Source organism: Hyla sarda, chromosome 2, assembly GCF_029499605.1.
Source record: "Hyla sarda isolate aHylSar1 chromosome 2, aHylSar1.hap1, whole genome shotgun sequence".
NCBI classification, from domain to species: Eukaryota; Metazoa; Chordata; class Amphibia; order Anura; family Hylidae; genus Hyla; species Hyla sarda.
Window position 1 is genome coordinate 407,382,791 of NC_079190.1, and position 15,381 is coordinate 407,398,171.

The 15,381-nt window shown below is 42.9% G+C and overlaps 1 protein-coding gene across 3 annotated transcripts in view; it reads left to right on the top strand.

The window, feature by feature from the left end:
- The window catches only part of LOC130356829 (acetylserotonin O-methyltransferase-like), a 176,349-nt gene that overhangs the window by 122,864 nt on the left and 38,104 nt on the right, over positions 1 to 15,381 (top strand). For all 3 annotated transcript variants that reach the window (XM_056558822.1, XM_056558823.1, XM_056558821.1), the window contains one exon: positions 10,245 to 10,313. In XM_056558822.1, coding sequence (XP_056414797.1) covers positions 10,245 to 10,313 — 69 coding nt within the window. The remainder of the gene's footprint in view (positions 1 to 10,244; positions 10,314 to 15,381) is intronic.

Below are 15,381 nucleotides of genomic sequence, written 5' to 3' on the forward strand. Positions count from 1 at the left end.
AGTGTTGCACCATACTTTTCATTTTCACATGAGGTAAAAGGAGAAAAAGACCCCAAAACACAATTTCTCCCGAGTATGAAAATACCCCAAATGTGGATTTAAAGTGCTCTGTGGGCAGACAACAGGGCTCAGGAGTGAGAGTGCTTAACAGGGCTCAGGAGTGAGAGCGCACATGTACATTTGAGGCCCAAATTGGTGATTTGCATTGGAAATGCTAAAGAAAAAAAAAACACCCACGTATGATCCCATTTTGCAAGACATCCTAACAATGGGAAGGAAACTTTGCATGCACTTCAGCCACTCGTACATCGAAAAGCACACCCTCCTTGAGCTGCTGCATCAGAACGGTATCCCACAACATAGTCTGATTTGTGACGTTGCCACACGTTGGAATTCCATCCTCCATAGGTTGGACCAACTATACGAACAGAGAAAAGCCATCACCGATTTCTTGATGATCCAAGCGGATAGGGGAACTCCCCTGTGTAACTTCAATGTCAACCAGTGGCAGCTCATACATGACACCTGCCGTTTGCTCACGCCCTTTGAGGAAGCCACATTATTAGTAAGTCGCCAGCTTTTGCACTTACTATGAGCTAAAATCAGCACAGGACTGTCCCAAACTCTATAACTTAGTAAAGTGCCAAAGCTACTTTTAAAAATAAAGTGCAAGCAGGGATCATAAGATGCCTGTGTGCTTACCCATTATTCATGCTTCTCTGTTCCCCTACACCGTTTTGTTACACACTTTCTCAAGGGACTGTTGCAAATTGTTAAAAGTAGCTTTGGCACTTTACTAAGTTATAGAGTTTGGGACGGTCCTGTTCTAATTTTAGCACATAGGCAGTGCATAAGCTGGATGCTTTGAGCCAGTTCTAGTATGTGTTATCCCTTACTATCTGTGGAAATTTTATGCAAGACAGCATAAAGGTGCACCCTGGTTAATATCATTATTATATATGTACATGCCCCTCTGTAATTGCTCAGCTCATATTTGGGCTCCTCACATATCCAGATTTTGAGAGCTGTTTTTTATGAGATTTGATAATAAAGTATATATATTATTTTTAAGCTAGCTAGCTACGTAGGTAGACCGTATGTAGCTAGGTAGGTTGCCAGGTAGGTAGCTATCTAGGTAGGATATTGCCTAGCTAGGTAGGTAGCTAGGTAGATTGCTAGGTAGGTAGTTGGATGGATAGATAGCCAGGTAGCTAGCTATGTAAATAGACAGTCAGGTGGGTGAGTAGGTAGACAGCTAGGTAGGTAGCTAGCTATCTAGGTAGAAAGCCAGTAAGGAGGGTGGGTGGGCAGGTAGACAGACAGTTTGGTAGGTAGGGAGCTAGGTGAGTAGGTAGGCAGCCAGGTGGGTAGGTGAGAAGGTAGGTAGACAGTGAGCTAGGTAGGTAGGCAGCCAGGTGGTTAGGTAAATAGACAGCAAGTAAGTTAGGTAGGTAGATAGGCCGGGAGGCAGCCTCCAGCTGTGGCAAAACTACAACTCCCATCATGCACGGTCTGTAATTGCATGCTGGGGGTTGTAGTTTTGCAGCAGCTGGTGGTTTGCCCCCTCCCCCCCCCCCCCCCGTGAATGTACAGGGTACATTCACATGGGCGGGGGTTTACAGTGAGTTTGCCAATGCAAGTTTGAGCTGCAGCAAATTTTCTGCCACAGCTCAAACTCCCAGCGGGAAACTCGCTGTAAACCCCTGCCCATAGAAGTGTACCCTAAAAACACTACACTACAAAAAATAAAGAGTAAAACAGTACAAATACACACACCCTTAAACAGTTACATCCCCCTCCCCCCCATAAAAATTAACAACGTCCCGTATGGCACTGTTTCCAAAATGGAGCCTCCAGCTGTTGCGAAAAAAATTGATTTTCCAGGCATGCTGGGAGTTTTTCAACAGCTTGAGGCACCTTGTTTGGAAAACACTGCCGTGGGGTATTTTTGGTGGCAAAGGCAAATGCCATGCTTCCATCTGGGTCTACCCCTATGCAAATCCCTAATTCAGGCCTCAGGCTTTTTCTCCTTTCACCCCTTATGAAAAGGAAAAGTTGGGGGCTACACCAGCATGTTAGTATAAACAAAATTAATTTTTTTCCCTAACATGATAGTGTTGCACCATACTTTTCATTTTCACATGAGGTAAAAGGAGAAAAAGACCCCAAAACACAATTTCTCCCGAGTATGAAAATACCCCAAATGTGGATTTAAAGTGCTCTGTGGGCAGACAACAGGGCTCAGGAGTGAGAGTGCTTAACAGGGCTCAGGAGTGAGAGCGCACATGTACATTTGAGGCCCAAATTGGTGATTTGCATTGGAAATGCTAAAGAAAAAAAAAACACCCACGTATGATCCCATTTTGGAAACTACACCCCTCAAGGAACATAACATAGGGTGCAGTGAGCATTTACACCGCACAGGTGTCTGGCAGAGTTTTGGAACAGTGGTCCATGAAAATGAAAATTAGATTTTTTCATGTCCAACTTTAACCCCTTAATGACGGACCCATTTTTTACCTCAATGACAAGACTCTTTAAATTTTACATGTATATCTTTAAATGGTAATAACTTTAGAACACTTTTTCTGAGCAGAGTAATTCTGAGATTGTTTATTCGTGACATATTGTACTTTATATAAGTGGTGCATTTTTGTTGACACATGCAGCATTTTTTTGTGAAAAACTTCAAAATATTGTAAAAAACTGGAAAATTTCTGGCGTTTAAATTTTTTTTTAATGGTGTACACTGTGCGGTAAAGTAATATTATATTTATTCTGTGGGTCAGTACGATTAATTATTTTTCTTTTTCTGCCATTCATTTTCCAACAGCCGTAACTTTTTTATTTTTCGTCCGACGCCATTGAGTAAGCGCTTATTTTTTGCGGGTTTAGCTTTACTTTTTATTAGTATCATTTTTGTGCTACGTGCTACCTTTTGATCTTTTTTATTCCGCTATTTGTACCAAAATTGGCAAATTTTGCGCTTTTTTATATGTTTTTTTTACGGCGTTCACCGTGCGGGATATCTGTGGCAATACCTATATGTATATGATTTGTGTTTATGATCTTTTTTGGTGATAATACAGGGCTTTTATTGGGAAAGGGACATTTTTTTTTTTACACTTTTTACAGGTTATACTATGCTGCAATACATTTGTACTGCAGCACAGTATGACCTGATGAGCTGCACACACTACAGCCTGTGCAATCCAGCCTCTGGCTTGATATCACTGGCTTCCGTAGCAGGCAGACAGGAGGTCATGATCTGACCTCCTGCTGCCATAGCAACCAAAGGCAACCCGCGATCATATCGCTGCACCACCGTTGGTGAACAGGGGGAGAGCGCTCCCCCTGTCAGCACCGTAGATGCCGTGATCAGGATTGATCACGGCATCTAGGGGGTTAATGCTGCCGGGACCGACGCGATTGAGCCCCCGGCAGCTGCGGCAGCTGCGGCGGGACTCCGGCTGCGATTAACAGCCGGGTCCCGGCCAAATCTCCTGCGCTGCCCTTGGCAGCGCAGGAGATCGCTTTAACGTATGCATACGTCCAATTGCGCGAACTTGTCGGATGCTTGGATGTATGCATACGTCCTATAGTGGGAAGGGGTCAATGATTAGCTGTCACACCTGTGGGTTGTAAATGCTCATTGTACCCCTTGCTATGTTTCTTGAGGGGTGTAGTTTCCCAAATAGTGTGCCATGTGTTTTTTTTTTTTTTTTTTTTTTTTTGCTGTTCTGGCACCCTGGGGACTTCTTAGATGCAACATGCCCCCCAAAATCCATTTCAGCAAAATTCGCTCTCCGAAAGCCTATTGTTGCTCTTTCCCTTCTGAGCCCTCTAGTGCACCTACAGAGCACTTTGCATCCACATTAGAGGTATTTCCTTACTTACAATGTTGCTCCTTCTCTTCTGAGCCTTGTAGTGCGCCTGCAGAGCACTTTATGTCCACATATGGGGTACGTTCATGCTCAGAAGAAATGGGGTTACAAATTTTGGGGGACTTTTTCTCCTATTACCCCTTGTGAAAATGAAAAATTTGGGGTAACACCTGCATTTTGGTAAAAATAAACAAAAATAAAATGAAATTTTTCATTTTTATGCCTGACTTTAACGAAAAGCCATCAAACACCTGTGAGGCTCACTGTTCCCCTTGTTACGTTCCTTGAGGGGTGTAGATTCTCAAATAGTGTGCCATGTGGGGGTTTTTACCGTTCTGACATCATGGGGGTTTCCTTAATGTGACATGCCCTCCAAAAACCATTTCAGCAAAATTTGCTCTCCAAAAGCCTATTGTTGCTCTTTCCTTTCTGAGCCCTCTAGTGCACCTACAGAGCACTTTACATCTTTACATACAAGAACATGTCAGTGTAAAAAAATGGAGATTTTGAGTTTTCTTCTCCACTTTGCTGCTATTCCTTTGAAACACCTAAAGGATTAACAAACTGTCTGAATGTCATTTTGAATACTTTGAGGGGTGCAGTTTTCATTACAAAAAAAAAATCTCGTAAACTCAAGTAAAAGCATATCAGAGTTATTAATGCATAAAGTTTCAGATTGCAAAAAAATGCTCTGGTCCTTAAGGTCAAAATGGGCTTCGTCCTTAAAGAGTACCTGTCACCACACCAAACTTGTAATATATTGTTCCTTATGTAATTATTAGACACTATTTACATGCTGTTAAAATTCTCAACCTTTATATGTTTTTAAAGGGGTTCTCCGGTGGAGAACAAATTTTAAAAAATCAACTGGTGCCAGAAAGTTAAAACAGATTTGTAAATATCTTAAAGGGGTACTCCGGCGCTAAGACATCGACGTGACAGCTGTTACACCCCCTCCAATAGGCTTGCATTGAGGGGGCAGAGCGTGACATCACACTCTCACATAAAAATTTTCATCTCCTGACCCCTGTAACTTTTTTATTTTTCCGCGTATGGGCCGGTATGAGATCTCTTTTTTTGTGCCGTGATCTGATGATTTTATTGGTATCATTTTTTTATTGATCAGACTTTTTGATCGCTTTTTATTCATTTTTTCATGATATAAAAAATGACCAAAAATACGCTACTTTGGACTTTGGAATTTTTTTGCACGTACGCCATTGACCGTGCGGTTTAATTAATGATATATTTTTCATAATCTGGAAATTTCCATTTCCACATATGTTTATTTTTATTTACACTGTTTTTTTTATGGGAAAAGGGGGGTGATTCAAACTATTATTATAATTTTTTTTTCACTTTTTTTTCCCAGTATTATAGCTCCCATAGGGGGCTATAAAACTGCACACACTGATCTTTTACACTGATCTCTACAAAGCCAATGCTTTGCATTTATCAGTGTTATAGGCGGTCGATTGCTCAAGCCTGGATCTTAGGCTTGCAGCAATCAATCGCCAATGGTACGCGACGGATGACCACTAGGGGTCGCCTGTCTTTTAGCCAGACAGACTAGTCTAGATTTTACAGCATACTGGATTCCGGCCGTAAAGCATACCGGTATCCAGTATAGGAGATTTCTATTGAGTGTATACAAAACTACAGTTATTTTACAAACATTGCAGCTTCAGTTGTTACTAAAATACCACTCCCAGCATGCTGAAATAGTCAAAGCTTTCTCGGACTCCTGAATGACAAAGAATTTGATCAGACATTCAGGAGTCTGTGAAAGATGAATGACACACATAGTGTGCTTATTAGCATCCAGCTTTACTAGGAGAAGATAAAACAGATAGAACATGTATTCATAAAAATGCTGTACTTTTATCTAAAAACTCCTTTTTTTATAAAGATCTATTCTTATATTTATAAATTTTATCCTGTTATGAATTCACCAATGTCTTCTGATTACTGCAGGCAAGCTCCAAGTATCTTTCTCTGTGCTTCCTTCGGCATTCTCCAGCTCTGCCATAGCGATGTATTGAGGGGTTGTGTCAGCCACCACTTCATGCGGTGGTTGACACCCACTATCTGGCCAGCGAGCCAGGGCCCGGTACAGGAGATCGTGGGGGCCCCAGCGGTCGGACCCCGAGATCTGAAACTTATCTCTTTTTTTTTCAGCACTGGACTACCCTTTTAAGTACTGGGCGTCAGGGTGTACCTGTAGGCCCTGGGTGCTTAAGTGGTTAACCCCTTAAGGACCGGGCGTTTTTCGGTTTTTGCTCTTTCGTTTTTTCCTCCTTACCTTTAAAAAAACATAACTCTTAAAATTTTGCACCTAAAAATCTGTATTATGGCTTATTTTTTGCGCCACTAATTCTTCTTTGTAATGATATCAGTCATTTTACCCAAAAATCGACGGCGAAACGAGAAAAAAAATCGTTGTGCGACAAAATTGAAAAAATACAGCCATTTAGTAAATTTTGGGGGCTTCCGTTTCTACGTAGTACATTTTTCGGTAAAAATGACACTTTATTTTTATTCTCTAGGTCCACGCGGTTAAAATGATACCCTACTTGTGTAGGTTAGAAAATATCATAACTACATGAAGGAAAATGTATACGTTCAAAATTGTCATCTTCTGACCCCTGTAACTTTTTTATTTTTCCGTGTTCAGGGCTCTATGAGGGTTCATTTTTTGCGCCGTGATCTGAAGTTTTTGTCGGTACCATTTTTGCATTGATCTGACTTTTTTATCGCTTTTTATTCATCTTTTCATGATATAAAAAGTGACCAAAAATACGGTATTTTGGACTTTGGAATTTTTTTGCGCGTACGCCATTGACCGTGAGGTTTAATTAGCTGTATATTTTTTTTAAATCGGACATTTCCGCATGCGGCGATACACATATGTTTATTTTTGTTTTTATTTACACCGTTTTTTTTTTTTATTATTGGAAATGCCGGGTGATTCAAACTTTTATTAGTGGAAGGGATAATTCAAAGGGTTAGTGATTTTTTTTTACACTTTTCTTTTGCAATATTATAGCCCCCATAGCGGCATTTACTGATCTTTAACTGTGTTCAATGCATCTCCATAGGGATGCATTGATCAGGGTTTTCGGCGATTGCTCAAGCCTGGATCTCAGGCTTGAAGCATTCAATCAGCGATCGGACTGCAGGAAGGAAGTTAAGAGACCTTCCTCCTGTAGAACAGCTCCCTGAGCTAGCCGGGCACTTTTACTTTCACTTTTAGCCACGTGGCTCAGCTTTGAGCGCGCGGCTAAAGGGTTAGTAGCGTGCGGCACCGCGATCAGTGCTGCGCGCTATTAGAGGCGGGTCCCGGCTTCACTATGACGCCGGGCCCGCCGTGATATGATGCGGGGTCACCGTGGGACCCTGCGTTATATCACGGGAGCGGTACCAAGGACGTACTCATACGTCCTTGGTCCTTAAGGAGTTAAGGACGGCCATCTCCCTACACTCCCCACTAGATATTACTCGACCTGGCTCCATGGTACAAACCCTGATATGCAAACTAAGGGGGTATCTTTAGCATTTCACAAATCCCTCCCTATTTCCATTTTAGACACAGCTATTGACCTTTAGCGCCCACTATATTTTTGCTAATTGTGACCCCTCGGGTCATCAGATCACGATTGCCTCTATTTATGCACCTAACCGCAACCAAGTAACCTTTCTTGTCAAAACACTGGAAGCCTTATCCGCTTTTGCAACTGGTCAGATATTGCTTTGTGGAGACGTCAACCTTCCCCTACTCCCTCAACTAGATACCTCTTCCGGTCCCTCCCTTCTTTCTTACCGTAAACTACGTACCATGCGTACAAGACTTCATGCATTGCAGTTAAACGATTTCTGGCGCACTCTAAATCCCCATGACTATGAGTATACTTTTTATTTTCACCCCCATAACTCTTTTAGTCAGATTGATTACATCTTTTGCCCTCTCCCCCTCGTGCCATCGGTTAAAGGCTGATCGATTACCTTCTCAGACCACTCGCCTGTTCTGTTAACTTTCACCCTTCCCTCTTACTCCAAACCCAATTCCACTTGGAAACTAAATGAATCCCTTATCCTGGACTCTCTGTGCATCCAGGAACTGAAGGAGACCATATCTCATTTTCACACTGAGTCCTGGAGTGAAACATGGGACGAGGTTGAAAAGGGAGGCGTTGGCTAAACTGTCTTCTCTCCACCTTGAATTACACTCCCTAGAATCTCTGCATAAACATTCCCAACTGGAAAGTGCCCTCTGGGATATCATTCTCATTCGCCAAGAGCTTTTAGCCTTGTTGAATGTGAAACACCATTACAACAGACAAATCATGGACAACATATTTTACGAATGGGGGAATAAGTCTATCAGGATGTTGGCGAGGGCTCTTATAGAGAACAGATCTCCCCTCTTTGTCCCAGCTATTCGTGGCTCATCGGGTTCCCTTGCCTACCTGACACTGGATGTCCTTGAAGCCTTTCGCTCGTATTATGCTGCTCTTTATCATTTATCTGCCCCTGGTGCTGCTTCCCCAACTGGTACATCTCCCCATTCCCTTCAGCCTTACATCAATTCAACTGCGCTGCCTTTACGCCCTGAAGATGTCTTTCCTCTCTGGAGGCGCCGTTCTCACTGGAGGAGCTGCACTCAACCATAACATCCCTGCCTACGGGCAAGAGCCCTGGACCAGATGGCTATACAGCTAAGTTTTACAAACTCCGGTGGTCAGAACTGTCTTCCCCTCTTCTCTCTGCTTTCAATGTGGTCTCCGACTCCTCCCCTCCCCCGCAGTCCTTTCTACGTGCCTTTATCACTGTGATCCCAAAGGAAGGGAAGGACCTTATGCTATGCCAGGGCTATCGCCCTATTTCTTTACTCAATACAGACACCAAATTTGCCAAATTGATTGCAAATAGACTGGCTTCTCACATGACAGCCCTAGTTCACATTCACCAGGTGAGCTTCATCCGCGGCAGGGAGGCTAGAGATAACACTCGGAAGAACTTTTCTGCTAAACATCACGCTCATAAGGCCAATATACCTCTTTGCCTGCTTTCTCTAGATGCGGAGAAGGCCTTTGATCGTGTGGGCTGGGGCTTTCTTAGGGCCACTCTGTCCCAGATTGGTTTGGGCTCACAGATGCTTGCATGTATAATGGCACTTTATACTGATCCCCAAGCCCAAATTAAGATTAATGGCCAATTATCTTCCCCTTTCAACATTTGTCATCATACTAGGCAGAGGTGCCCTTTATCACCTCTTCTATTTGTGTTGTGCATGGAGCAACTCCTTGTAGCGATCCAGAAGAATCCCGATGTCAGGGGTCTCCAAGTGTCCTCATGCCATTTCAAATGCTCTGCTTTTATGGATGACCTTTTACTTTTTTTTTTTGTCCCCTCTCACTTCTCTCCCCTCCCTGCTCTCCACTATACACACTTTTGCTAAACTCTCCAACTATAAATTAAGCTCTTCTAAGAGTGAGGCGCTTAATATATCCCTCCCCCAGAGACTGTTCGTCAATTGCGCAATAACTACCGCTTTAAGTGGTGCCCTCTTATTTGGGTGTTCAGGTTCTCAGTGATCTTAAAGACATTTTCCGTCTCAACTTCTCTCCCTTACTACACTCCATTAAAGCAGATTTGGCCAGATGGGAGTGAAAAGACTTTTCTTGGCTGGGGAGAATCAACATCATAAAAATAAATGTGCTCCCTAGGCTTCTCTACCTTCTTTGGGGGACTCTCTTCACACCTGTCTGGCTCTGCTTGTGCCCACAAACACCCTAGAATATCCTGATGCATTGTGACCAGGCACAAAACTGACAGAGAACTGGGCCTCCCTGACTGTCTTTTTTACTACCAAAATGTATTCACAGTCACCTGTTCACACCTGGTGGGTGTAATGCGTTTGTAGAGAGAGCTCACAACTCACTTAAAGTCCAAATAGCAGTAAGAATTAAACGCCACACACAACTTTCTAGTTTTTCTTATTTGCTTTAGTGAATATCTTGCATAAATTCACAATTTCTTTAGTATGTATTGCCAAAAATAGAAAAAATACAAAATAAATCAAAGTAAATCACCCAAGGTGCACCTTCTTGTGGACACGCTAGACACTCTTCAAGCTGCAGGAAATTTTCAGTCCATGTCCGGGCTCCTTTTAGCTGGACTGCCTTCCTCTCACGTGGAGAGGAATATGTTGTACATTACCAAAGCATAGATATTATCCACAAAATAGTGATGGTGTTTGTACATGAATGGAGATGCCAGATAACTAGACATAAAAGTGAAAGTAATGAAATATTTGGAAACTATAAATCTAACCAAGTTATGTTTCTTTATGTATTAAAGGGAAGGAAAACCTCAGTATGAAAGGACTTTTGGGATATCTTCAAAAGAAATATTTGATGGTGTATACAGGTAAATTTTGTACATAGCTTTGAAACATGGGCATTATCCGCACTGTCAGTAATTTTAACCGAGCATCATAACTAAAGATGAGAAAACTTTTTAAAAGTTTGTTTCGCCAGTTTCACAGAACTTTTTCAAAATTGTCAGTTCGATTCGGCTCAGGTCAACACAAACCAGCACTAAAATAAGCCCCAACATATTCTAAACCCTGGAGAAAATGTGTGTGCAGCTCACAACCAGGTATTCAAGGTTAAATGTGGTTAAAAGATCGATGCCCACCGATCCAATGGGAAAAAGATCAAAAGCAAAGATTGACCACACCTCAAAAATATCACCCTGCTGGGTACACAATGAATACATTTTCAGACAGATGGCTATGAAAAAATGCAAATTTTAATAAAAAAAACTATTACATAGATAAAAGACTTATCAGAGCATTAATATTATCATACTGTCATTGGGCCCTAATGACAGGATAAAAAAAATAAGTGAGGACCGTTAGTCCGGCACTTATAGTGGGGAAAATAGTGATCCAGTGCTAATGATGGATAAAGCAAAGTCACTTCTATACTGTATTGCCCACAGTCTTTTGATAAATAAATGGCTCGATCTCACCGTGGCTGCTGGTCCCACACTGCGACGGGCCAATGGAAGCAAGCGATGTGATCTCCGCAATGGTTCCGGCGTAGGTGCATGGGCGGATGGAGGATTCCGGCAAGGGGCTCCCTTGTGTGCGGTCCATGGTGTCAGCAAACGCCAATACAGGTATCGGACTCTCACTTGATTCAGATGGTAAAAGCAGCAAGCTTGCGGTGCACTTGGTGAGAGAGGTTAGTTGGTTACAGCAGGTGGTTTGTATTAAGTTCTTCCGTGCCGGCTTGGATTCAGGTAGTGCATGTATTGGCGCTCTGTTCAGACAGGGTAATGGCCTAGGGTGCTAAAAACGAACCCTTCCTCAGTAGGGAAGTATTGGGGTGGCGGTAGTAGTGTCTAATCAGTGGCATCTGGCACAGGACTTTTAAAGGCCTCACTGATCGATGCTTGATTCATTTTGATGAATGGCAGGTTTTCCACATTGTTGGTTGACAATCTTGTTCACTTCAGGGTGATGATGCGGCCTGCTGCACTGAACACTGTCGCTGAAGTGACACTAGAGGGTGGACAAAACAGAACACCCAGGGCAAACTGGGCAAGTTCCGGCCAATGGTCCAATCTGGTGACCCAGAAGTCCTCAGAATGCGAGAAAAATGCGAGAAAATGCGAGAAAAATTCCCTAAGAGTGATGCTATCCAGTAGTCACTTCTTTCCTTTAAGCTGGTAATATGCTTGTCACTGCGCATGCAAGAAAATATGCAGCTAGCCATCCTTGCAAGCTTCTCTGAGGGCCTGGCTTATTCTGCCTCCATCGCATACGGCCAAGGTTAGTCATGGTCCTCCTCATTACCAGTGTCGCCTTGCAAAAAGTCCTAGTCACCTATCACTTCCATAGAGTCCATAGCCAAGTCCTCCTCAGGTCCCACTTTTTCCACTTTTTCTTCATCCAAGTCCTCCTCCTAAAGGAGAACATCTGTACAGCTGCCAGCCATATTGGAACTCTCCTCCATCCCTTCTTCTTCAATAATGACCTTTAACAATTGCTGTAAAAAGAATATCAGTAGCATTATGTCCCTATTTCCGCTTCTTGCTGACAAACCTGGTAGCCTCCTCAAAAGGCCGGAGCATGCGGCTGGTGTCCCTGATTTGCTGCCGATCCCGCAGCTGAAAGTCACACTGGCTGGAAAGATTGTCATTCTGCTGCATTAGGAAGTCTGTCACCTTTTTGTGCTGCTGGTACAGGTAGTCTAACATATGTAATGTTGCGTTCCATGGTGCTTAAACATCACAAATGAGGCGTTGTTGAGGTAGACCGTTTTGGTGCTGTAGGTGAAGGAAGGCATGTTAAAAAGCATATGAACGGCTGAATCAAATGACCACTTTCCTGCACATATCCAACACATGCATGAGACCGTCACAGGGGTTTAAGAGATGTTTCACGGCAAGATTTAGCACGTGTACCACACAGTGCTTTGACGATGCTTGTGAAGTTATCGGCGACCACAATTCCTAATGTCAGCAATCACAACCGGAGAGCAAGTGTGAAACTTCCTGTTGCAGACAGGGCAGCAGCTCCTCTGCTGTGTGGCTTTTCTCACCTAGGCTCAGCAGATGTAACACAGCATGGCAGCACTAGTGGTGTCAGCAGTTGAACCTGATCGTTGCAACCGTGGAGGTGTCGAAACAAAATTCCTGGCCTCATTTGTGGCGGAGCAGGCTGTTGACCCAGTGGGCCATAAAATACATGTATTGGCCCTGGCCATAGCTACCACACCATGTATCTACAGTGGCATGCACTGTTCTGCACACAGTGGATCATAGAAAACTTTATATCAATTGATGGCGGCATGGAGACTAGGAACCACTGAACCAATCTACAGAGACCAGCAATTGTCCACACTGAATATTTATTAGATGGGAGGGGAAAAGGGCGAGCACCTTCTTAGAAAAAAAAAAACGCCCGCAGACCAGACGTATTATCCCCAACATGGAACAGACATGGCAGCGAGTGTGGATGACCATAACAACCAGCCATAAAAACGACTGAACTTCCTGCACCACATATGCTGTGAACATATGTCACACATGCCAATTACAAAAGGGCTCAACTAGCCACAATCACGCTGTATAACCAAATAAATGTGGTAACGGAGTACCCCTTTAAAAAAATAATTAGCACAGTAAAGAAATTCTTTACTATTTTGTCAGATACAGGAAAGCAGGCCCAGTGCCGTATCTGTAAAAAAAAAAAAAAAGTAAGGCACAATAAGGCTCCAAATCTAGGAATAAGGCTAAAGATGAGCGAATCGAAGCTGACGAACCCAAATTCGTAACGAATTTCAGGACATATTCGATTCACAATGATTGCTTCATTAAACTTCATTTATTGTGGTGCAGACTCCAGGGCATCTAAAATGGCGGATCCACATGTCAGTACATGGGGCAAGGAACACTGGGAAGGCGGGAAGGCAAGGTGGGAAGGGAAGTAGGCGGGATGACCCTGAATCACATGCAAGATGCAGCCTATCAGCACCCAGTCACCCCTGTGTTGTCACAGCCCTATATAATCGGCAGCCATCTTGCGGCCAGTCACTTCATTACAATACACTGCAGAAGGATCATAGGACGCAGAGCCTGTGTGTGCTACAGCAGAGAAAAGCGCAGTCCAGCAGCGTTTAACATCCTCCTAGTAACATCAGCGTTCTCGTGGACGGAGAACATTGTTTTTTTTACTGAAAAGGATTTTTACTGCAGCTGCAGGCATTAACCTCCCAGTCACTTTCTTTGGCATAGTATTACAGAGAGGGGCAGATAGCTGTGTGTTGCCTCATACATTTCAACAAGCTGCCTCAACTTCATAAACCTTAGCAGAGGAGGCAAGAATAATTTTTTCAGCGCAATTCAGTGTCTTTGTTCCACCAAAAATCATCTGCTGGTTATACTAGTCTGTAAGAGTGCAATTTTGTGTTTAGTACACAGCTTTTTTGGACTGCAGCTCTGTTGTGTACTGCTGGTGTTTTACAAAAATAAGTTTTTTTTTAAGGGTACTGTAGAGCATTTTTCTGCCCTCATCAGTGCATACCGCATACGTACATTTAAGTAGTGTATTATTTTTTACCTGTTAATCTTTCAAGGGCCTACATACTGTGAAAGTCCAGGCAAAAGTACTCACCGGCTGGTGTTGTACTCAGATACTTTTTTAAGTGTACTGTAGAGCATTTTTCTGCCCTGATCAGTGCATACCACGTACCTACATCTAAATAGTGTACTATTTTGTACCTGTTAATCTGTCAAGGACGTACATACTGTGAAAGGACAGTCAAAAGTAATCACCGGCTGGTGTTTTACAAATATACAGAGTTTTTCGGCATATTGTAGCACATTTTACTGCCCTCATCAGTGCATACTGCATATGTAAATTTAAGTAGGGTATTATTTTTTACCTGTTAATCTGTCAAAGGCCTACATACTGTGAAAGGTGAAAGTCCAGACAAAAGTACTCACTTTTTTAAATGTACTGTAGAGCATTTTTCTGCCCTCATCAGTGCATACCACTAGAGATGAGCGAATCGAAGTTGACAAACCCGAATTCGTTACGAATTTCATGAAAAATTCGATTTGCAACGAATATGAATATCACCGTGATTCTATCGCGCAAATCGCGTCATTAAACTCCATTTTACAGGGTTTGAGGCTATTAGAGACCTAAGATAACGGATCCACATGTGAGTACATGGGGCAAGGGATTATGAGAGGGCGGGAAACAGCGGCGGGAATGAAGGTAGTTGGGTTGACCCTGAATCACATGTGAGATGCAGCCTATCAGTGTTCAATGACCCCTGTGATGTAACAGACCTATATAATCGGCGGCTATCTTCCCTCTGGTCATTTCTCCTATGCACGAGATAGGGAAAGGAAGTGACTGCACATCTGTGTGCTGATCGCATACAACTGCGTTATACAGCATATATGCAGCGGTGACATCACCATTAGGGAAAGACACAGGGCACAGTGTTGCTGCAGTTCTGACCGAGAACGATTCTAGCAAAACCTCGTATTCTCCTTACTCAATATAGCAGGCATAGAGGTGCTGCATAGCAGTCACCTGCGTCATAGATCTCACAGCTGTTTTACCTGTATGGAGCATCTAATCTCCTCTTTTTTCAGCCCAATTGAGTTTTTTCTGTTGCTCCACAAATCTGATTCTCACAATTGTGTGACAGAGTGCAATTTAGGGTTTAATCCCTGTAAAAAAAAAAAATTCTGTGGTGCTGCCCAGTTGGGTCCTGCTGCTGTTCAGAAATAAGTCATATTAGTGTGGACTTTAGTGCCTTTTTACAATTTTTCACCTGTTACTCTGTCTCTGTGCTAAATTCAGTGTTATATCACACGTTATACACCTGCCGGTGTATGAAAGAAAAAAAAAAGTTTTTCCTGCGTACAAATACGCTTAACAGTGGCCTTATCATTGCAAAGGGCCTAC